The 24,614-nt window shown below is 41.6% G+C and overlaps 1 protein-coding gene across 1 annotated transcript in view; it reads left to right on the top strand.

Annotated features, from left to right (window-relative positions):
• MYH15 (myosin heavy chain 15) overlaps positions 1–24,614 on the top strand; it is a 70,759-nt gene that overhangs the window by 7,087 nt on the left and 39,058 nt on the right. Inside the window, exons 4-19 of the mRNA XM_075908240.1 lie at positions 181–324; positions 1,860–2,016; positions 4,865–4,892; positions 6,404–6,497; positions 7,932–7,952; positions 8,565–8,657; positions 9,396–9,459; positions 9,558–9,656; positions 14,329–14,432; positions 14,898–15,036; positions 15,175–15,293; positions 16,965–17,114; positions 18,374–18,544; positions 19,092–19,271; positions 20,906–21,038; positions 22,708–22,775. Of these exons, the coding sequence (XP_075764355.1) occupies positions 181–324; positions 1,860–2,016; positions 4,865–4,892; positions 6,404–6,497; positions 7,932–7,952; positions 8,565–8,657; positions 9,396–9,459; positions 9,558–9,656; positions 14,329–14,432; positions 14,898–15,036; positions 15,175–15,293; positions 16,965–17,114; positions 18,374–18,544; positions 19,092–19,271; positions 20,906–21,038; positions 22,708–22,775 (1,764 nt within the window). The remainder of the gene's footprint in view (positions 1–180; positions 325–1,859; positions 2,017–4,864; positions 4,893–6,403; positions 6,498–7,931; positions 7,953–8,564; positions 8,658–9,395; positions 9,460–9,557; positions 9,657–14,328; positions 14,433–14,897; positions 15,037–15,174; positions 15,294–16,964; positions 17,115–18,373; positions 18,545–19,091; positions 19,272–20,905; positions 21,039–22,707; positions 22,776–24,614) is intronic.

Here is a 24,614-nt window from a genome sequence, read left to right as displayed (position 1 = left end):
AGACTGTGTTATTTTGGAATAACACCAGTTATTCTGAAATAACACTGCAGTGTAGACATAGCCCCACTGACCTCCTCTGTCTCTTTTGGGGAAGCCACGTCCCTTCCCTGTACCTTTGTAACCCTGACACCTGTCTGTCCCGCGACATGGACCATTTGTTGCACTTACCTGTCTTTGCAGACCGTCACTGTAAAAGAAGATGATGTTCAGCAGATGAACCCCCCGAAGTTTGATATGATTGAGGACATGGCTATGTTGACCCACCTTAATGAGGCATCTGTTCTGCACAATCTGAACAGGCGCTATAGCCACTGGATGATTTATGTAAGGGTCATTTGTTAAAATCAAGTCTTTTGAAATGTGTTCCACAAATGCCATGCAGTGCTAACGGCTTTACCTCTACTTTCTACTCTGCTTCCAATGCTGACTGACTCTTTTGGGGAGGGGGGGGTAACTCCCACATTTTAGAAAGGAAATGGGTTGCGGGCTCAATTTTGATTCTGAACAGGAAACTAAGGATCAAAGCAAACAAAGGCAGTGTTTTTGCCGCCAGTGGTGGGATGGGGCAGCAGAATGGACAAACACTGGAGACCTGGTTCATTTTATACCATTGTCAGTCCTAATTAAGAGTCCTCCAAAGCCTAGACATGCCTGGTTTCTTAGGCATCAGTGGCTCGCATTTATCTGGTTTGGAGGATTTAGCTTTTTGTTTGAAGGAGGAGGAGCAGTAATAGCAATTGAGTGTAAGGGAAGCTGGCTTTTTATTTTACTCTCAGCAGCCTTCATCCCTCTCTCCCTTCCTATCTGTCCTTCATTCTTATTTGGCTCTAAATCCTTCCCTGGTACCATGATTCCCCAAAAGAAAGATCAATGCAATTTCTATTAGCCACATAGACAAGGTTCAACAGCAGTTACCTTCATGGGCCAGATTTTGCCCTCAGTTTGATATTTGCAATTGTGACTGAAATTACTAGAAGTTACGTGTGCTCCTCTGCTCTTTAGCTTCTTATATATTAACCAGGGTTCATGCTGTTTATCTTTCCTTTGTAAAATTCAATGGATCAAGGACAGTGAGGCTATGTCTACACTACACATTTTTTTTCTGGAAAAAGGTATGCAAATTGCACTCTGCAATTTGCGCACCTTTTTCCAATTCTTTTTTCGGAAGAGGCTTTTCTGAAATTTGGCCCATCTACGCTGGGCCAAATTTTGGAAAAACCTCCTCTTTCGGAAGTGAAATGAGGTTACAGGGCTTCCGAAAGAGTGCATCTGTTCTTCCAAAAAAAAATTTCAGAAGAGCAGACGCGTTCCCTGTCCCTACTCCATAGTGTAGACATAGCCTGACTTGGAGGCTGAGGTTGTTAGGGATATGTCTACACTGCAATTAGACATGCGTGGCTGGCCCTTGCTGGCTGGCTTGGACTTGGGCTATGAGGATGTTTAACTGTAGCAAAGACATTCTGGTTCAGGCTACAGCTTGAACTCTGGGACCTTCCTACCTTGTAGGGTCTTACAACCTGGGCTTCTGCCTGAGCCCAGACATCTATACTGCAGTTAAACAGCCCCACAGACCAATTCTGTGAGCCTGAGTCAGTGGTATGAGCCAATCACAGGTATTTAATTGCAGTGGATAGATACCCTAGGTGCCTAAGCCATTTTTGAAAATGAGACTTACCGGTAGTCATCTAAGTCAGCTAGGCTTTTCAGTGCTGAGTGGAGCAGTGCCTAGATACATTTAAAAATCTGGGTCAAAGGCACTATGTAAGAGCTAATGGATGACTGATATTAAAACTGAGATCTCTCTCTTAAATCTCATTCTATATAAGGGTCACTTACTCTCTACTTGGGTTCCCTTTTAGACCTATTCAGGTTTGTTCTGTGTGACTATAAACCCCTACAAATGGCTTCCAGTCTACAACCCAGAGGTGGTTGGTGCATACAAAGGCAAGAGGCGGTCAGAGGCTCCTCCTCACATCTTCTCCATTGCAGATAATGCATACAACGACATGCTGCGCAGTAAGTAGCATCCTTTGCATTTCAAACCTGAAATTTCTGTGTTTTGCCTATGTGAGTGATGCTGATTTAAAAATAAAATTGGATAGAATTTTAAATATGAGACCTAGCAGCACTGAGTATCCACATACTGTAAAATGGGGTTTAGAATTCAGAACTGGAAGATTAGGAATATGTACCTCAGGTTCTATCCTGGATACTGCCACTGAGTGACTGACTCTGACTTTGGGCTAATGTGCCACTTAATTTTTGTGCTTCACTTTCTCTGTCTACTGGGTGTTTTGAAGGCCAATCCATCATAGGTTATAATGGAACTGTGTTAATACCCCCACCCAAAGTCCATGAGTATTCACTCAAACTTAAAAATAAATTGGCTTCGGCTGTGCAGGAGGAACTCTACCAGAATTTAAATGGGACAAGTTCCTCAGAATAGTTGTGGAGGAGACCTCTCTTGCATATATCTAATGACACATGCCTGAAAGCATAGCTTTGGCTATGCTCATGCAATTACTTTGTGTGAACGAGACAAGGAAACTAAACTTTAAATTCTGCACCTACTCATATCTTATAATAGCTTGTTTCCCCCCCCACACACATTGTCTTATGCAAAGCTGATCTGGCCCAAAAAGGAAAAAGTCCAACAGTTCCTAAAATTCCCTGATTCTTGTTTATAACCCCCTCTTCCAGAAAAATACAATACCCTAGTGGCTTGTTCAAGTCTTGTAAGAAGAATAAGCTTATCCAATCAAGGGATAGAATATAAAAATAGGTTTCAGGGTAATGTAACTGGATTAAACTAGTTTGATCACCTCCTCTACTCTGCGGTTGCAGTCCCAAATGATGAACATTCCTAAAGAATGTTCTGTGCTGAGTGTGGGAAGAGCGGTCTGTGTGACCATTGGAACTTTGAAAATCTACTATTATGTGGAAAATATGATGATGTCAGGTATTGTTGTTGTTAATGTTAATAATAATTAAGAATAATAGATCCTGAGGGGTGGAAAAAGGCATGTACATTTAGATTAAATAGGAAATAAAGGTCTTTAATCTTGCAACTTCCAAATTCTCTGGGGGAAAATGTGCCCCACACTCTATTTTAAGAATACCAATGTGCAAAGATTTCAGTTAATCTAATGAGCGGCAGAGAAGGAGGAAAAATACAAGTTAAAATGAAAATTAACTCTAGATTCATGAGCACCTTCATGATGTGTTATGTTAAAATAAGTATCTGATTTTTTGCTTTGACACATCCTTGTCTGAAATCGTTGTATCTGCCTCTTTCTTCATTATGTCCTAAAAGCTGCACTATTTCTGTAGTTAGGCTGGTGCGCTTTCAAACAGTAATTCATTGCAGAGGATTTTTAACAAAACGAGGAGAAACCAAACCAGAAGTAAAAATGAGGGAGAGCCACAAATCCACAGAAGTTACTACACAGATACCAAGACTGCTTTCTAAACCAGGAGTTATCAAACTGGGGGGAGGCACCTAGGGGAGTGCAGAATGCATTCAAAGAAGGGGTCATGAGACTTTTGGGGGGAAAAATTAGAGCACATTTAACCCAAGGCAATGAAAAATTGGCAAAGTTGATTCCTCCAGACATATCAGTGTCTCAGATGGCGCTGTGCATTTGACTCTAGATGGTGCTGTGCATTTTGACAGATTTCTGTTAAGATTACATAGCATTATGCAAAGTTGTTGCCATTTGTGTGTTAATCCATTTGCTATGATGTGGCATACACATTTAATTGTAAGCATGGACCACAATGGCAGTTTTGCTTTTGCTCGCATGCCAATGGATCATTGTCTCTGTTTTGAATCAAAGACTGACTGATTTAATATTTAGCAAAATTGCATGGTGGATTTTTTTAAATTGGCATATGTACTTGTGTGGCAAAGATGTAACCTATTTCACACACAAAAAAGGGAGATATTATCAAATACATTTGAGAACCACTGGTCTAAACTATACATGCATCATCTATGTTCCTCTTTCACACTAATCACTGTGAAATCTGAACACCTAATTATGGGGGAATGAATACTGGATCTTCTGTTCCCTGTCCACATGCACTGGCTCTTGAATTGGTAGAAAATCTCATTAGCAGTTAGTAGCATTAGGTTTGGTATCCACTAGAAATAAATATTTGATCAAGTCTGATTCCTTCCATTAGAGGGCAGTGATGGTGTACACATGTTATCTACTGCGAGTAAATCTTATTATGGGTGGAAATGCAAAAAAGCAATTACTGGAGCATATGATTTTTAACATATTCTTTTAGAAGATGCAGGAGTCTCATCCTGCTGTTGAAAGGGGACTAGCAACTGGAAGAGAATGGGAGAGAGTAGAGAACTGGGAGATGTTGACATTAACATGGCTGTGAAGGGAAGTTAGTTTATCAGCTTATGGCACAATTATGGTCAGACTGGGCCACATAAGCTCTGGGTGTAATTCACTGAGGTCAGTGGAATTAAAATAAAGATGTATTTGGGCCAAAGTTTGGTGTTTTTTTTTAATCTACGATGAAAATTTAAGTTGTTAATGTACTGAGTGCACTTACAATAATCATGCATATAAAAGAGCTATCTCTGTGTAAACATCAAGGAGAGGGAGAGGAGTTGTTTCGAATGGTCCAGTGAGGCATGAGCAGAAGGGCCAATTGGCAGTGAGCAAAGCTATGCTTAGGATGAACAGAAAGACCATTTTGCTTTTTACATTGTGGCATAGTTTCCTGGGGAAGTGGTGGAATATCACTTGATTGCTGAAATTAGATTGGAGAAATCACTGTAGCATTTAGTGTCTTACTAATACTTTTAATAATCTCCCTTTCTTCTACTTTTCTTTTTCTTTAGATCGAGAGAACCAGTCTATGCTGATCACGTAAGTGGTTTGGTTTTTTTTCATCTGGTTTGGGAATCTGTTATTGCATTTCAAGAGGACCTTTCTTTTTGTAATGTCTGTGAATGGATGGGAAGGAAACTCAGTTAACTCTTGACTGCTGAGCAATTTTCAGGAGGATGACATCCTGAACATCCATTTTCAGTGTGCTTAAGAACACAGTACCCAGTCTAGCACTTCTAGGGTGACTATTTTGCATGTTTTAATTCATATAAATGGTGAACTATCTATCACTTGAAGTCTTTAAACTATGATTTGAGGACTTCAGTAACTCAGCCAGAGGCAGGGCTGCCAACAGAATTGCCAGACCCCAAGGAAAGGGGGAGGGACTAGCTACGGGTCCCTACAGAGGTGGGAGGGGGTGAGACTCTTCAGCGCTGCCTGGCGCACACTGTGCGGCGGCTTTGGCAGTGATTTAAAGGGTCTGTGGCTCCAGCCACTGCCATGGTGGCAGCCAGGAGCCCTGGGCCCTTTCAGATCACCAGGCCCTAGGGCAGCTGCCCCAATTGCCCTCCTTCCCGGCAGCAGCACTGAACAGAGGTTAGCGATGGGTGAGGTTCTGTGGCCTGCAATGTGCAGCTCAGACTAGAAGATCACAACGGTCTCTTCTGACCTTAATGTCTCTGAGTTAGTGATTGGAAGCTGTTGCCATCTGATGGCTGTGCGGTAGCCAGTGTGAAACGAGTAGCTCAGGACTTAATTGAACGTGACCTGTTCTCTAACCTATATGTGGTCTTTGCAGTACAGGCACGAGGCACATTGGGAAAGCAACATGAAAGTAACTTAAAATTTCTTACAGGTCTTGTTCTATTGGAACCCGGATCCCTGCCAGCTCTTTCAATAGCTTCCTGCTGGCTTTTGCTGCAGCTCAGCCAGCTCTTGCTGGAACTGCACACCAGGGCACATCCGCTTACTTTCCCCTCTGGATAGATCTCCTCTTTGCTCAAAGTAGCTGATTTGGCACATTTCACCAGACCAAAATATATTTAAACGAGACAGTCAAGAGTTAGGGAGGGAGCTTACCAGGACAATTAAAACAGGGAGCATGGTCTAGTGGGCAGAGCACAGGATGGAGAGCCTGGTTCTCTGGATGCTATTCATAGCTCAGCTACTTGCTTTGTAATGCTGGGCAAGTAACTTTGCCTTTTTGGGGTCCATTACCTATGGGCTGAACATTCACCTACCTCAAGTGTTGAGACTTGACGTTTGTAATGCGACGGACTGCAATTATTTGGAAGTCACTACACAGTGCAAATTATTGTCATACTTGTGAGCTCAGGCAGGTGAATACTCAGTTATTGCTGTTGCAAACATTCCTCCATGTTTATTCCGTCAGTGGTATGATTGCCACCCAAAAGCCCAAGCATTAATAACAGGAGCATAATAGGCAGCTGAGAAGAGCCTGTCAGAAATGAAGAGTTGGCAGGATTGGAGGGTAGAAGGACGGGTTATGGATGTTTTTAATGGTGTCATTGTTATCCCTTTGCTTTTAGTGGAGAATCTGGTGCTGGCAAGACCGTGAATACAAAACGTGTCATTCAGTACTTCGCCACAGTAGCAGCACTTGGGGAACCTGGTAAAAAGAGTGTGAGTACGCAAAAGGCTATTTTGTGACTTCCAAAATGTTCCTATTGTGTGAAACCTACCTTTTGAGACTGTAACCACATCAGATCTTACAGGCTAAGGAGTAGCAGGCATGATCACTATGTGGACAGGAGATCCAAAAGGAAAAGTCAGGGCACTTGGGGAAAAAGATGTTAGACTCAATAAATGGCATTTCTCCTTCTAAGTCAGCACTAGTCTTTATGAATAACATGGCTTTTGCTGAAGCTGTTGCCTTCCAGATGGGACAGCAAAACCAAGGCTTCTACCACTTGTGATTTTTAAAGACTGCATGGCACTTTTCACTAGAAAGCAATAGTGTTGGTGCCCTGACTGTATTCTAGAGCTGATCAAAAACTTTTCTTTTCTTTTCCATGAAAATTTTAGACAAAACTGTGGGCTGTTTTTGTTTTTAATAACTCTTGTTGCAGAATGTTTTGGTGTTTTGTTTAAAAAACTAGAAATGCTTTTGGTTGTCAAACTTCAAAAAATTCTAATCAAAAGTTCTTTTTATTGTTTATTTGGGGTGGAGAATGTAAAAAAAAAAAAAAGTTGACACAAAATTTCCACCCAGTTCACCTAAATTCCAATTTGGTAAGTTACATTCTGTCCATCATCACTGCCTGGAATTCCATTTGAATATTGTTGTGTAGTAGTTTTGTGAGCTGCTCAACCTCATTTTACCTCTCTATCAAATGCGCTTCTGTGGCGGATTGAGCGAGTCCTCAGTACTGCACATACAAGGCCCAATTGTCTGTCAGTAACTGATGATGACACAAAACTAAGCATACACTCATTTTGTGCATGCAAGACGTTTACCAGGTGGCTGAGGACCCAGTAGCCAAACCAAGTGAGTGCCTGATTTTGAGGGGTGGAGTCAGTTGGAGATACACACTGGGTCATACAGATTTAGAAACTGAAATTGGTCATCGTTTGATAAATGAGGTGACACTTTAACCCCATTGTCTTAATCATGATCCATATCTATATTACAGCTCCAGAAGTTCAGATACCACAAGATCCAGTTTCCTAAAGCTTTTCTATTTCTGCTTGCACCTATACATCTTTGTTCTCTGATGCTGTGTCCTATCTCTGTGTCCAGTTTGTCTGTTGTTCAGATTGGAATCCATTTGGGGCAGCTGGTTTGACTTAGGAATTGTGGGAACAAGCAAGGCTGGTCCCACACTTTCCTATTGCAAGATGTGCCAGAAGCAGGGAGTTACAGAAGCAGAGGGAGGCCAGGGTGTGTGCACTAGGAGAAGGAGCGTTATCAGTGAGCCTCCTCTGCCCACAGAGCTTGCCTGGTTTGTGCGTTCTAGATCTCTAATCCTTGCTAATCTTTCTGTTGTTCATGAACTCTTTCAGGGTAGTAAACATGTCCTCCTTTTTCTTTTCTCTTTGGTATGGCTCCGTTGGTAGCAACCAGCCACCAAGACTGGGGTAAGTAGATGACTATTTTGTCTCATATTAAACTGAGGTTCATTACCTGCCTCGGTCAACTCAATACCAATTTCAGATGGAAAATATAAATCCGTTATATATATTGTCCCATATTTCTCTGAGCCTTAGACTAGTCACTTGATAATTCACTTCAGCACATTGTCATAAATTAATTTAAATTAATGGGAGTTCTGTGGTGTTCTAAATCCTCTAGCTGTGTTTGAAAGTCTCACCCATTTAGGGATTTTGAATGCCTTCAAGCAATAGTAACATGTGTGCTATTAGTCTTTGCTTCTCACTTTATTCTGCAGTGCCTCTCTTTCATGCACACACTTCCATACGCACCTGTACTATCACATTTCAAAAAAAGGATTGGTTTACTTATTTTCAGTGACCATTAGGTGTGAATCTACAGAACAGCTGTTAGGTTTCAGGGACTTGAGCATGTGAAGGGCTGAGAGTCCTGCTCTTGTCTCTGTCCAGATTGTACTAACGATAGATGTGAGCAAAATCATATGCTGTAATTGAAGTACGCATGTTGAGATAGATTTATATACTGTGTTTCTATGCTGAAGTTTTTTTTAACAGTGGTTCAACCCTTTGATTTTTTAGGGAACCTTGGAAGATCAAATCATCCAAGCAAATCCAGCCTTAGAAGCCTTTGGCAATGCCAAAACTCTGAGGAATGACAACTCTTCACGTTTTGTAAGTCCACTGAGTAGTTCTAATGTCTTGTTAATCTGCTCTTAATTATAACCTATATAATCATAATCATAATAATGTGTAATGCAATCATAATAATGTACACATCTTATTTATAAAATATAAGAACATAAAAATGGCCATACTGGGTGAGCCCAAAGGTCCATCTGGCCCAGTATCCTGTCTTTCCACTGTCCAATGCCAGGTGCCTCAGAGGGAATGAAGAGATCAGATAATCATCAAATGATCCATCTCATGTTGTCCATTCCTAGTCCCTGACAGACAGAGGCTAGGGACTCCATTCCTGCCCATTCTGGCTAACAGCACCTCTCATTTCCTTCACTGATGCTTGGATTGCTTTATAGTTTAAGTATAATTAACAATGATCAAGTGATCAAAGAAAAAAAACTGTTGATGATGTAAACAAAATACCTTATATAACAGACAGCGGTATGCATATGCCAGCACTTTGCAACACAAAGACTGAAAATGATTAAACAAACATATGTGTGCATATGTGTGGTTTTTTAGGCTTTGACATGGGTAAGCATAATATATAGGTGTGTTAAGCACTACATTTAGTACCTTCAACATATCTTGTTAGAAAATTTCCTCTCCCTACACCAGAAAGTTAACCGAGCCCTAAGCAATCTGACTGTCATGCACGAATTGTATTTTGATATTTCTTGTGTCTCTTCACAGTTTATTTGCAGTAATTAAAATCTTCTTTTGCAAAATTAGGGTAAATTTATCAGAATCCATTTTGGAACCACAGGCAAGCTGTCGTCTGCTGATATTGAAATTTGTAAGCAACAATTGTTGTTCTTGCTATAGAATCACAAATTCCTGTCTGACACTTCAGAGAGGAAGCTTTCTCTTAACTAAACTCTATTATTTAACCAGATTTACTGGAGAAATCCCGAGTGATTTTCCAGCAGCCAGGTGAAAGAAGCTATCATATCTTCTACCAAATTCTGTCAGGAAAGAAAGCAGAACTTCAAGGTAAGCCTAAAATATTGGGTGTGCAAAAAGACAGGCCTTACCTGATTGGAGAAATGGCCAAAGGAAAAAAAAATACTGTTATGTTCAAAAGGATCTTTATGCTTCCACATGTCAAAAAAATGAAATTGTCTGTCAACATGAAATGTCTGTGGATCTGTAAATCATTTAAAATGAGGTTGTTTTGACAGCAGCAATATACAGGGTAATTTCCTTCTTGACATTCAGGTACAGAATGGACGCTAATGTTGACAAGTGTTACACGATAGAACATGAGAATGAATTTCCAAGCTGGATTTTTTAAATATTTTGTTTTCTGCTAGCTATAATAAACAGTAATACATAACATTTATATAGCCAGGAATTACAGAGATTTTAGAAACAATAAGTCTCAAAACACCATCTGAGGTAGAAAGGTTTTTAGTATCCCCATTAAAATGTGAGGAAACTGAGGCAAGTAAAATTTAAAGGATTTGACCAAGCTCATTCAGCACATCTGTAGTGAAGGCAGAAAGAGAACCCAATATAGTTTTCACATTTGTTGCAGAGGATGCAAATTCCACAGACATTTGCAAAGTAGAGTACTTTCTATAATATTTATCTTTATTTTTTGTTTTTCATTGTGGGGAAAAAAGGAAGCAGTAGAGCAGAAGTTTAGTTGAACTCTTGTTCATTGACAACAATGTGAATTTTTTTTTTCTACTCACCTTGGGATAGTGAGAATTTCCCTTAAACACAAGGCTAGTTAAAAACAACTCAAGTGCTTCTTGCAAGCATGGCAGAGGGCAACACACAGAACACCCTTACTTGGTCCTCTACCTTATTTATTGTCCAGCACCCCTCTCTTGCATCATGCTGAGATCTGATTCTCTGTCTGTGCATCTATCCTATTATCTCTAAAGATCTGGATTGGGCATGTGCCCAGGAACACATTTACACATTCATGATTACTTACTGTTGCTTACTCTGAAACAGCTTTCATTTTTTACAGACACATTTTTGTTCTTGCTCTCTCTCCAGTTCTTGGTCTCTAGACAGAGGCGGACTGGCCCGGTGGGATACCAGGAATTTCCTGGTGGGCCATCGGCCGAAGGGCCGGCTGGTGGCTGCTGGAGGAGGAGGGGGAAACCTGGCAAGCCACTCCTGGGAGCCGCTGCCAGAGGTCTGGCTCTGCACGGCTCTTTCTCCCCTCCACCCCTCTCCCACTCCAGAGGCATAGCAAAGGGAGGGGTGGGAGGGTAGTTGCCCCCGCCCCCCAGGTGCCATGCTAGGGGAGCGTGCCGGGTTGGGGTGGGTCTGGGAGCTGGGGTCTAGTCTCACTCAGTCTGCATCAGAAGTGGGGCAGACACAGGCGGGGGGTGGGGAGGAATTCCTCTTCTCCGAACTCAGCCGCTTAGAACAGAGATGTGGAATCTCCTGGCTCCGGGGGATTGCTCGAACAAGCAGCCCAGGCTCGTTCCCCTTGCTGTGAGGCAGCGACCACAGAGCCCTTCTGGCTGCAGAGCGTAGCGCTCCCTTTCTCCAGCCTTCTCGCCCACCCAGACCCCTAAGGACCTTCCTCGCGTGCTCGTGTCCCCCTGCTCCTCCCAGGCTGTTTCCAGCGGCAGACATGCCCATAGAAACCCTCTGCCTGGAGAGGAAAATGGGGGTGCCCAGGACATTTCCAGACATGTCCGATGGGCCAGTTGGCGCCAAGATTCCCACAGAGAGGATGTGGGGTTGGCAGCAGGGAGGGGGTAAATCAGACTCGTGCAGGATCTGGACTTCTGGGGCCCGATCACAGACTCCAGCCCCGCAAACTGGAAGGCAGAAGGTGGTGGAGAGGAAGGGAGAAAAATAGGGGGAAAGGGTGGGAGAGGAAGGGACTTGTGTTGAGGGGAAGGTGGTGGGCATCAGGGAAAAAGAGGGCAAAGGGGGCAGGGGTAGTGAGGGAAGGGGGAGGCACCAGGTGGGTGCAGGGGTAAGGGAAGGTGCAAGTACCAAGGGATTCCGGGGGTGAAGCAGAAGGGCAGACACCTGCAGGGGAGGGACCAGCACCGGAGGAAAGAGGCAGGGCTGGTGTGTAGAGGGAGGTGTTAGGAGAGGGGATGAGGAGGGGTAGCTCACATGATCAGAATGGGACTACTGGAGGAGTGGGCTCAGGGGGGAGAGAAGGGCTTGTGGAGGGGGACAGGTCTCAGGAAGGCTGAGGGCAATGAGAAGGGCAGGAGTCTGAGTCAGGACAGCAGAGGCGGGTGAGGGGTTGGGGGGCAGCAGGCACCAGGGGAGCTGATGGAGCAAGGGGAGGAGACATGGCAGCGGAGGGAAAAGGTAGAGGTTTATTAGGTATTTATTAATAACTTGGGTGGCACATCCAAACAAGCCACATGAACTTAGTACTGGTGCACAACACAAAATTCATTCTGTTCATGAGAGGAAACTCTTAGAGGGAGCACTTTCCCCCTCTCCTCCTACTCTCGAGTTAATGTGACACACATTGGGTTAATGCAATTGCAGGATAGTTGCCTGAGGGGGATGTGGTGGGGGCCAAACTAATACCTATTGGAAGGAGGATGATAGGAAAAGTTCTTAGAGAGGAGTCACATGATACCTTTTACTTCTGGTCATGTGTCCATCTCGCCCCGAGAATGTTACTCCAGAGGTGTGGCTAATGGGAGTCAGGGGGTGTGGCTAATGGGGGTTAGGGGTGTGGTTAACGGGTCAGGGGTGTGACTAATGGGGGTCAAAGAGTAAATTTTTTTTAAAATTATTTGATGAGGAAAAAGTGGGCCTTTCTCAACCCATTTCCCGGGCCTATTTTGATTGCCAGTCTGCCCCTGTCTCTAGACTGAGAGAGGGTGTAGAGTGCAGTGGTAGAAGTAAGAACTCGGGGAGTAGATTTTTGGGTTTGATGCCACGGGGCTCTGCCACTGACTTCATGTGAAATGTAGGGAAAGAGGCCCTGCCACCATTACCCAGGTGATAAAAGGGCATACTGCCTCCCTGTGAGGCACTGAAGCTTATATAATTCACATTTGTGAAGTATTTTGAGGTCATTGAATGAAATGGCCTATTTTTCACCATTATCTTCTGATTGCATTGCTGTCTAGCAATAACAAATATTGGGAGTGTTTAGTAACAAATCACTGGTGCTGCTTGCTGTGCATGCGCAAAGGCAAATGAAAGATAAGGATGTTAAATATTGAATCATTTACTAATCGAGTAGTCGATGGAATTTCCATCGACTAATTGACTAGTTGATAGGCACTTCCGCATTCCTCCTTTGAAATGTACAAGAGCCCCAGCGGGAAGTCCCGCTGACTCTGGGCTGCACGCAGCATGCCAACTCTGAAATGACAAAGTAACTTATGCAGAAACTCTTCACCCACTTTTTATGCGCAATATTTATAACCTGTGCAACGTATCTTCTCTCCCATGGCCTCCACCTATATGTCTTTGATATACATTTCTTTTACATAGCCACAAGCAATTTTTTTCCTTCAGTGTGCTGAAACTGAACTCAGCGTTGATCTTCGCATATGATTACTTTTGCTTATAGGAGGAATCAAACTCTGAATATGCATTTGCCATATTCTCTGAATATTGTTTGATACTAGAAAGGAAGGAGCTAACAGTTGCTGAGATTTTTCATTGGTATTGCTGTGGCATCTGAGGGTACGTCTACACTACATGGCTCCGTCGACGGAGCCATGTAGATTTGTTTATTGGGTAAAGGGAAATGAAGCGGCGATTTAAATAATCACCTTTTCATTTAAATTTACATGGCTGCCGCGCTGAGCCGACAAACAGCTGATCAACTGTTTGTCGGCTCAGCGCGCTAGTCTGGATGCTCCGCTGCCGACATCAAAGCCCTTTGTCGGCAGCCCCGGTAAACCTCAATCCACGAGGAATAATGGGGCTGCCGACAAAGGGCGTTGATGTCGGCAGGGGAGCGTCCAGACTAGCACGCTGAGCCGACAAACAGCTGATCAGCCGTTTGTCGGCTCAGCCATGTAAATTTAAATGAAGCGGCGATTATTTAAATCGCTGCTTCATTTCCCTTTGCCTACAACCCTCATCTACATGGCTCCATTGATGGAGCCATGTAGTCTAGACACAGCCTGAAAGCCCCGATGAGGTTGGTGCCAGATGCAATACACACATCTAGCTAATGACAGTTCCTGCCCCCAAAGGCTACGTCTAGACTGGCATGATTTTCCGCAAATCTTTTTACGGAAAAGTTTTCTGTTAAAAGCATTTGCTGAAAAGAGCGTCTAGATTGGCACAGACACTTTTCCGCAAAAGCACTTTTCGCAGAAAAGAGTCCGTGCCAATCTAGACGCGTTTTTCCGCAAAAAAAACCCCCGATCGCCATTTTCGCGATCGGGGCTTTTTTGCGCAAAACAATACCGCGTTGTCTACACTGGCCCTCTTGCGCAAAAGCACTTGTGCAAGAGGGCTTTTGCCCGAACCAGAGCAGCATAGCATTTCCGCAAGAACACTGACAATCTTACATGAGATCGTCAGTGTTCTTGCACAAATTCAAGCGGCCAGTCTAGACACAGCCAAAGAGTTTACAGTGTGTGTGAATTTGTATGGAGAGACAGAGAAGTGAAACAATGGATTCTTTTTTCATTTAGAATCAGTTTCAAGCCATTTAGAATGGCACTGCTTGACTGCAGTGGTTCTTTTGCAGATATGTTGCTGGTATCTACCAACCCCTATGACTTCCACTTTTCTTCACAAGGGGCAGTGACTGTAGACAATTTGGATGATGGAGAAGAGCTAATGGGAACAGATGTAAGACCTCCTTAGTTTGGCATTTGCTTGATACATTAAATGAGGGGGGTGTTGAGAGAGAGAGTACTGTCAGTGACCCAGTCATATTCTCACTGGGATTTTTACCGTTGATTTAAATGGAAGCTGGAGTGAGGGGTGAGGGGAGGCACATGTTAATTGTTTCACACCATGAAGTATGAAATTTGATCATCATTACAGTTTGGGTATAGACGCCTTGCAAGTTCATGGACACAAAATCCTTGTCATGTTCATATAAAAGGCCCAAGTGGTGGAGAAGGGGTTGGAGGATTTCCAGTGTCACTAAGAAACACCTGCCTCGATGAGTGGTCTGAAGGCTGAAAGCTCCTGTTCCAGAGAGTATCTCCAGAATAGTGCAACTCTAGCCATTCAGAGATGCTCTTATAGAAAAGCAGGATGCTTATTGAAGAGGCAAGTGACAAAATCTCTCTTCTTTCCTTTTTAAAGCAAGCCATGGACATCTTGGGATTTATTCCAGATGAAAAGTATGGTGCCTACAAGCTCACAGGGGCAATCATGCACTTCGGGAACATGAAATTTAAACAGAGACCCAGAGAGGAGCAAGCAGAGGCTGATGGCACTGAAAGTAAGGCACTAGAAATAATTCAGAAGCCATTATGCACTTTCTCTGGTTAGAAATTGATAGACTTAATTCCTTTTTCTGTCCAGGCAAGTTTTCAAGGTTCAATTACAATTAATTTGAAATCCTGTTTCTCTTGACTAGATACTGACAAAGCTGCTTATCTGATGGGAATTAACTCCTCTGATTTGGTTAAGGGTTTGTTGCACCCACGCGTGAAAGTTGGGAATGAGTATGTCACCAAAGGTCAAAGTGTTGAACAGGTGAGCAGACACTTTGACAGCATTTGATCTCTCCTACAAGCTGACAACTTTTTATAGTAGAACTCTGCACCCAAAAAAGATAACTACAATTATTAATATAATGTCTCTATGCATTATACAAGTGCTGCGCTCTTTTGTAATTTAGGCTCTTTAGACTCCAAAACTGTACTTTATCTCAGACGTATTTTTTCTTGGCAAATATTTTTTCCCTGAATGTTCCAGCCCATTCATTTGTGGAAATAGTATCTCAGACACATACAGAAACTCATTTTTTTAAATAATTGTATTGGGCACAGGTAGATTTAAAACTGAATTGAGCCCGGTTCTGTCAAACTTTGGGCAGCCCTTAAGTTTTTTCACCTTATCTTTTCTTCGAGATTTGTCCTGGCATAAAATGGACTCTCTTGCCTAGCTCGACTCTTGTTTTTCAGCTATTCCTGAGTCTTAGATCTTTTTCCCAAGTAAGCCGCTCAGCCCTATAGTTTGCTGTGTGCTGCATTGCAATGTGCTTCTCTGCCTCTGGTAATTAACAAAAAAAAGATGATAGAGTTAGTGAACCCATGGAAAATGCTACCAGGGAATCATGGAAGGAGGAGACTTTACAGTAGCATTGTTTCCTTATATCATAACAGTACCCGCTAAAGGAAACCTTCTGTGTAAAACACACAAGTCAGTGTATCTAACTCTGGACCTGAATTACACCTAGAAGAATTGAGCCATGGATTATTATTTATTCATGGATCACTTACATGATTTTAGAACCCAAAAGCCTTGGTCTGGATCAGGTCAATACATTAGTATCTCTTAATTTACCTATTAAAGAAGGGATTAAGTTAGTGCTGCTACTTCTCTGGAAAGTTGCAGCAGTATGGATGATGCTAAGGAGCTTAGTTTACAATGAAAATGAGTCTCTGAAGACAAAGTCCTGGTGTGGGATCCAGAATCAGAGCGCCATCAGATATAAACTGTCTTATATCCTGTGCATCTTCTCCTCTCGGCTATTTGAGAGGATAGTGAAGAGCCATTGCCTGGTGCTATTTAATGTGTTTAGTTGTGTTAGGTTGTTTTAATATATCCTTAGCTAGTCATCATGGGTAGAACTTTGAGGACCATGGTACCTTCCAAAAAAATAAGAAGCAGTTAGTCAGTAGTAAACTTTGGACCATTCAGACCCATTAGGATCCTCTACAACTGTGCAGGACTTCTTCTGTTCCCAGCACAGGCAGGGAAATAGGGGCCCTCTCTGACCTCATCACCATGAGTCTGGGTTACAGAGCTCTCCTGCGTCGGTACAAGAGGACACAGCCACCGGCACTTGTCTGCTTCACTCTCCAGATTCCAGCTGCACTCCAGGGTTACCAGGTTATCCCAAGTGGTAAATTGCTACCCAGCTCTTCCGCAAAGGGTGGGGGTAAGGCTGGGATTTGGCCCCAGATGGATAGATTGAATGAAATACATTATTGCTAGTGCTACAGAATTAAGATGCAGCACAGGAGTAAACTTTCCTAATGTTGTTAGACGTTCATCATTCAGAGTTAGGATTACTGACTTCAGACTACAAGCAGAGGTTTAATACTGTAAGTGCCCAGAGATGAAAAGCATTGTGTCCTGGAAATGCATTCTGTCATCCTGATTACTATCTGATAACTGTGTTTGAAAACTGTCCTTTAGGTTCTGTACGCTGTTGGGGCCTTATCCAAGGCAGTGTATGATCGAATGTTCAAGTGGCTGGTATTACGAATTAACAAGACCTTGGACACTAGGCTGCCAAGACAGTTCTTCATTGGGGTCTTGGACATTGCTGGCTTTGAAATCTTTGATGTGAGTATTGGTTGGGAAGGACTCAGCTGAAGGTCACCAAAAGCTATTTAGCAATAGTTCTTGGATTTCAACATTCTTCTAAATGGACAGGTAGGGTAAAAAAGGAATGGAGTCAAAAAAGAGACTCACGAGTGCACGGAGGCACTCACTACCTTGTAAGATTAGGTATGCAGACCATGATTGAATTGGGGAAATGTGGGACCAGCTCCAAAGGTTAGATAGGACTTCTGCATCTTATCTGCCCTTGAATCGTGTATTTGAAGTTGACTGGAATAAGGTGTGCTTTAGGGTATTTTACTCAAAGCAGCCTTCCTCTTGGAAAGGAACTACTTATGTGCTGTGATATTGCTCATGTGAAGGGTGTGAGCAAAGTATCGTGGTCACGCAGGCCTCTTCCTCAAAATGTATTATTGAAGTCTTGGAGAATAGTGTTTACAAGGAAGAAATTCAATATAGCCCAGTGTAACTAGAAAATATACTGAAAGTTTTCCCACCATGGAGCCCAGTCTTCCCATTGGTATCTTTTCCTACTTTGTTTTCTAGGGATGACCTATACGGGGGGCTTAACTGGAGTTAATTCTTTGTTCACTGAAGACCAAGTCATGGTACTCAACTCATTCACATTCAGAGACCTGGTTGTGGTCTTACTGCTTGAAATAATGTAGACTGTGCATGGCAATAATTCTCTGTTTATTTGCCAGGTCAATGTAAACCACTCATTTTGTTAGCCTGGTTTGCCAGCCCTTGTCTGACTCTTTATGATGCTGCTTTCTATTGCTATTGACTTGCCACTCAAATCGAAAGAATGTTGGTGTATATTTTGGTGTTTTGGCAGCCCTGAACATCTTAAATGTCTCTAATGATCAAATTATCTAACCCAGAAAGTAAATTTGATTACTCCAGGGGTCAGAAAAGAAATGCACAGTGCCGCACAAATTGGCTAACATGTTGATTTTGCTTTCCTGGGAAACACTAAGTTTTAACTGCTGCCAAACTAAGCATGTTGAACTTGGCAGACCAGTTTTCTGATCAAATCTGGAAATTCTAATGTTCCTATGTACTGCACATTAGGAAGCAGTCAGCCTGGCAAACAAATACCCCCCCCCCCCCCCCCCATAGCCTCTCTGGCATTTACCTGCCATGTAGTTTTAAGTTTAGACCATTTTTAGACCATTTTTTCCATATCTGATCCCTTTCACTGAACTCTGTTCATATTTAATTTTGTGTGAATGTTTCTTTTTTTCCCCTTTGCCCCAAAGTATAATAGCTTTGAGCAACTTTGCATCAACTACACAAATGAAAAACTGCAACAGTTTTTCAATCATCACATGTTTGTCTTGGAGCAAGAAGAATACAAAAAGGAAGGCATCGAATGGGTGTTTATTGATTTTGGCTTGGACTTGCAGGCCTGCATTGATCTAATTGAAAAGGTATGCACCGGAGCACAAAGTCATGTATGTTCAGACCTGTTTTCATTCATAATGCTCTCTTCAGAGACCCACGAACGCTTATGCCCAAATAAATCTGTTAGTCTTTAGGTTGCCACGGGACTCCTCATTGTTTTTGCCTATACAGACTAACACGGCTACCCCTCTGAGATTTGTCAAACTAAATGGTAAGCTGATCAAGACAGGTGCTATATTCCACCTGTGTGTAGAGCACTTCATATGATGAGCTCCTGCTTGTGGTCTTTAGGCATTATTGTAATAGGAATAATATAATAAATATTAATGTGCAAATCCCTACCTGCTCTATGGTCCAAAGCAGGGTTGCAGAGTTTCTTCTGAACTTCAGTCCATTCATTCCCTATGGTGAGTCTTCAAAAGTCTGCTAGCTGTTTTAACAGAATAAACATGAGTCACCCAGTCAGTATGACGGGGAATTCCATCAAGTCAAGCCTGAGAAACTACTAAAATCTGCTAATCATAAAAATGGAATCCAAAATATTTTTTGTTAAAAATCTGTTTGGATCAACAGCCATTGGGCATCCTGTCTATCCTGGAGGAGGAGTGCATGTTCCCAAAGGCTACAGATATGACGTTCAAAGCTAAACTCTATGACAACCATCTTGGCAAGTCACCTAACCTCCAGAAACCTCGGCTTGACAAGAAAAGGAAGTATGAAGCTCACTTTGAACTTCTTCATTATGCTGGTGCGGTAAGTTTCCAGTCTCATCAGAGAAAGACATTGCACTAGAATTATTCCACATGGATTCATCCCATAGCCACCAAGGAAAAAAGTTATACTTTAAAAATACCCGGGGACAGTGAGAAGTAAGTATAAAATAGCATATTAAGACGTAGGGAGCCAGGTGCATCAAAATGTGGCTATAACAGCCCAAATTAAGTAGGCATGTGGTGGTTTAGTGAAGATTTGCCCAGGTGTATCTAGGCATGTCTGTAAAATTGCTCTAATTTACTCACCTTCAGAAAAGTGACCATATAAAAATGTTACATCTTACTTGGTTTATTAATTCCCTGTATGAATTCAGTCATACTATATTGGTATTCAGTCAAGATTTTACTGCTTTTAACTTCTGATAGTGCTGCAGAGCCAACATGGCTAAAAATAAAATGAATTCTGTTCTCCCTCTTGCACAGTTAACTGGATTATTAACTAAAGTCTAAGTGCGGAATCATTGGTGGATGCGTGGTAATACATGAGTTAGAATGAATCTGATTTCTCGTTCTAAGTTGAGTATTCAGAACTTTTCAGAACATCTTTTACTCCAATGGAGCCAATGTGATATGGAATCATTGAGAAAACGTAAATACCCAATGAGACCACTTTTAAGACTCACTATACAGAGTGCGATTTAATGTTATATTTAATAATAATATAATTCAAATCCAGTTTTTAAATAGTGCTTTTCATCTAGAAAGCTCGAAAGCACTTTACAAAGGAGGTCAATATCATTATCCCCATATTACAGGTGGGAAAACAGAGACACGGAGCGACTGTATGTTGCTTAAGGTCACCAGATGGGCCATTGGCAGAGCTAGGAATTATAGCTTTGTGCCTGCAGTTAAGAGATTTCTTTCAGAAAATCCAACAGCGTTCTGGAATATGAAAAGGTCTATTATTATACTATAGAACTGAAACTTGTCTGTTACACTAGCAGTTCTCAAGATATGGTTCATGGAATACCTGAGGCATATGGACTTTTTTCTAGTGCCCTGCAAGGTCACAGAACACATGGAGACACAGGAAAAAAGAGAGAATTGCAAGACTGAGAAGGGATATAGGGTACGTCTAGACTACATGCCTCTGTCGCCAGAGGCATGTAGATTAGGCTACCCGACATAGTAAAATGAAGCAGCGATTTAAATAATCGCCGCTTCATTTAAATTTACATGGCTGCCACGCTGAGCCGACAAACAGCTGATCAGCTGTTTGTCGGCTCAGCGCGATAGTCTGGATGCGTGGGTGTCGACATCAAAGGTATTTGTCAACCACCCAGGTAAACCTCATCCCAGGATGAGTAGCCTAATCTACATGCCTCTGGCGACAGAGGCATGTAGTCTAGACGTACCCATAGAGGATTCAGATGGGGAATTGTTGGGAGTGGGAACCAAGAAGTAAAGAACTGGAGACTAAATGAGACTAAATGGTATGGCTCACGAGAGTGATTCCCTATGAAGTGTTGTACAGAACAAAGCTCATACCATTAATTTCAAACCAAGATGTAAAGAACTATAGATGCTTGTGAAGAAGAAAATGTTAGATAGACACGCTCCACTGGTAAAATTGTTTATGTGGTTTATATTTTGTGCCGTGTGATTCTTTTTTAGGTGCCTTACAACATCATTGGCTGGCTTGAGAAAAACAAAGACCCACTTAATGAAACTGTGGTGGGGGTTTTTCAGAAGTCTCCCAACAAACTGCTGGCAAGCCTGTTTGAAAACTATGTTAGTGCTGACGCTGGTAAGTAGAATCCTCTCACAAGGATTTTCCTTCACTTCCATGATACATGCTTGAAAAGGAACTTAAAAACTGAACGTATACTATCAGCATCTGCTGACTGACATTGTCAGGCATTTTCTTTTTAATTAATGGGCATGGCTTCTATACTAGTGTGCCCCAATAGTTTAAAAGGAGTTTAATGTAACTTGTCCATGTGCTTGCCATTCACATGTATCATCCTCTGAGCAATTTTGGCATACTATTTTGTCTGCACAAATGCTGAAGTCTGTGCATGCATATCCTGTATGTATATTAGCACATGGTTTGACCATGCCATTGGGGACTGAAGAATACAAAGTCTCACTTGTGTGTGCAAATGATGTGCACAAAATGTATAAATGACTGCATATCAAAAGGAACAGGCCACATCACCAAATTCTGAACCTCTCTCTAGCTGAATTACAAAGTTTCCAAACAGTGTCCAAACTCAAGAGAAACCTACAATTTAGGAGAATGCACTTGCTGTGATAACAAAAGATCTTATGAACAAAATATGCTGTTGGATTAGTGATGGACAAACAATGAAATCTGTCTAGAGCATCTCCAAACTTCTCAAGTCTGCAAAATTAGGTGGGAAAAATGTGCAAGAATAGGTCTTCATTAGATTCCTAGTACTGTAGTTCTGAAATAAACTCTCCTTTCCTCAGCTGTTTTATTTGAGGTAAGGCAAGTCACAAGCTTCCCTAAAATTGATGTTAAGGAAATAGGACTGGTACTCATTACAGAGATGTAACTGTTATGTCCTAAAGTCACAATCACTTACAGCCTATTTATTATGGACCTCATTTATGTAGATGTAGTTGTCATGAATCATAAGATCTCTTGTGAAAGAAGTAAATAGACTGCAGACTTCATACTATGGATTAGAGATGGTGCAGAATAAAAATAACAAAAAGCCTGCCTCTAGCAAACCATTGCAGGTACCTAAGTGCCTATTTGCCTCTGGTAGTCCTATTTGCCACACACCATCAGTCCCAGAAGTGCTACCCTGTCTTGTACATAGTGCCAGTCAAAAAGCATAGCCATTCTTGGTACTGTCACTCTCAAGAGAAATATGTATTTTTGAGAACATCAAACACATGATACTTTTCACTTCCCTGGACATGGCCTGCTGTTCTCAGGTGAAACGTGCCAGGCCATTTACACTCTACTGTTCACATGTTATATATCCAGGTTAGTTATTTTATTTAGTCTGACATTATTCTGAATAGATCTGATTATATGAAATAAAAATAAATTAAACCTGAACTCCCTATATTTTGTCAGAAATTCATTTGTATGACTTTATTATGAGGCATGTTCAGAAATGAATAGTTAACACCATATGTGACTATAGAGAAACTATAATGCAGTAAATTTGCTACTGTTTCTGATGAAAACCACAGAAATGAAGAGAGTACATAGCACATGTCACCAAAAGCCTTAAACAAAATGATAGCCATTATAACATTTATAGTGTGGGAATATTGAATTTCTTTTTTACAACACCTGAGGACCAAAGAAACTCACATGGCTTTGATTTTTACCTTTATTCCAAATATTAATTACATTGTATTTCTGGAAATGTTTTTACTGTCATTATCTCTTACCTAAATACCGATAGCTATTCTTCATGTATTTTGTTTTTTAGTTGATCACAGTGGAGAAAAGAAACGCAAGAAAGGAGCGTCCTTCCAAACAGTGTCATCAATGCACAAAGTAATTTTTTTAAAAAGTCTTACAATTTTTTTCTGTAATTTCAACTATGAGGGTACATTGTACAGGGCATCCCCACTATAAGTCGCTCCGGTATACAGCCGTTCCACAGTAATGTTGTTGACACTTGTACGAACTGATGCATGGTAAGTCCTTCCATTCCCTGAGCTTGTCACGCAAAAAAACCAGCCAAACAATTTGCACAAATGGAAGTCATCCGTGGGAAAAAAATTCCCTGCTTTAAGTTGTTTCACTACAAATCCAAGTTTTTTGGAACGTATCTTGGACTTAGAGCAAGGACGGCCTGTATTCAAAAAGAGGAACCACAATGTCTCTTGAAGTACCTTCCAAATACAACAGCAATTTCTTTGAAGTTGTTTAAGGCTACAGATAATAGGTTTCAGTATCCTGAGCATATCCTCTACATTCCTCTTTAATCCAATGTTAGATACTTTGGATGAGATACTTCTGTCTGTTCAATCACAGTTTTCTTTACAAAGTTTTATGAGAATAGGCCAATTCTTAATACATTGTGCAAAGCAATCAACCACAAAATCCCATCAAACATTTTAGGGATGAATTTGTTTGGATCCTCCTGCTCTCTTCAGTGAATCTGAAGCAAAATGGTTGTTACAGAAGTATTTTGTGACTTCAACAACATCTTTTATTCCTGGAGAAAACATAGCTAAGTCTTTGGCTAAAAGATGCATTAAATGGGCACTGCAGCCATATATTATTAAGGAAAATTCTTCCGTTTCATCTTCTAAGTATCTCCTCATGTTTGCAGTGTTGTTTGTGACAAAACTGCATGTGACAGTTTAATTTTTGTTCAGTTTATTATAGCTTTCACTGTCATTTCTTTTGAATATTCTGTTGTGTGGGCATTTCCTGGTATGCCTATTGTATCTGAAAGATAATGCAAACCCATCTTCTATTGTCACACATGTACATATTACTGGATCATTGTGTAGAGTGCTTCACCCATCAAGATTTAAACTGGCAAATTTTCTCTCAGTATTTCTTGCACAGTGTTCAAGTTCTTCCTCATGCGCTGCATCTGGCAACCTTCTGTCAATGTCTGTTTTACCTGATGGAGTGTAGCCTGGTCATAGGGACTCAAACAATTCATTGAAGATGTTTATTGTTAACAGTGCAGAAAGGAGAATTTGTGGCATAAATTTGTGGCAATTTTTTCATCTATGGTGTCTTATTGGTATTTGCTGGACCTTACTACAAAACCCATCCATGTTGGTAGTTTTACTGTCTCTGAGGGTACATCTACTCAGCAACATTATTTCAAAAAATGAGTGTTATTTCAAAATAACTTAGTCCACGTCTAAGCAAAATGTTGAAATACTGTCAAGCTGGAGGACTTCTTAGTTCAATTCCTGTAACCCTCGTACAAGGAGTAAGGGAAGTCGGCGGAAGAGTGCTCTATTTCAAATTAAGTGCTGTGTTAGACGCTCCCAGTTTCAAAATAAGCTATTTTGAAGTAAGCTACACAATTGACGTAGCTCAATTTGCATAGCTTATTTCGAGTTAAGCCCTGCTGTGTAGATGCACCCTGAGGGCTTCAGGTTATTTGCAACACGCACATACGATATTTCTATGAGGAGGTAATCATACTTGCACTCAGTGCAATAAAACAGGTAGCCCAAACCCTGCTGCTGGACTTCTGTCTGCATTTTTGTGTGGGGCTTTTTTTTATGTAGTCTAAGTTTGGTCATGAGGTGTATCAGCATTTCTGAATTTTGTCAGTTGTTTTGGCAGCTTGGTGACTTTCTAATTGTTATAGTCCCTCGGACTTCTTCCCCGGCCTCCAAATTCTTTTTAGGTGGGCAT

The sequence above is a fragment of the Pelodiscus sinensis genome, chromosome 1, assembly GCF_049634645.1.
Source record: "Pelodiscus sinensis isolate JC-2024 chromosome 1, ASM4963464v1, whole genome shotgun sequence".
NCBI classification, from domain to species: Eukaryota; Metazoa; Chordata; order Testudines; family Trionychidae; genus Pelodiscus; species Pelodiscus sinensis.
Note: the sequence above shows the minus strand (reverse complement) of the source record. Positions and strands in the feature narration are given on the sequence as shown.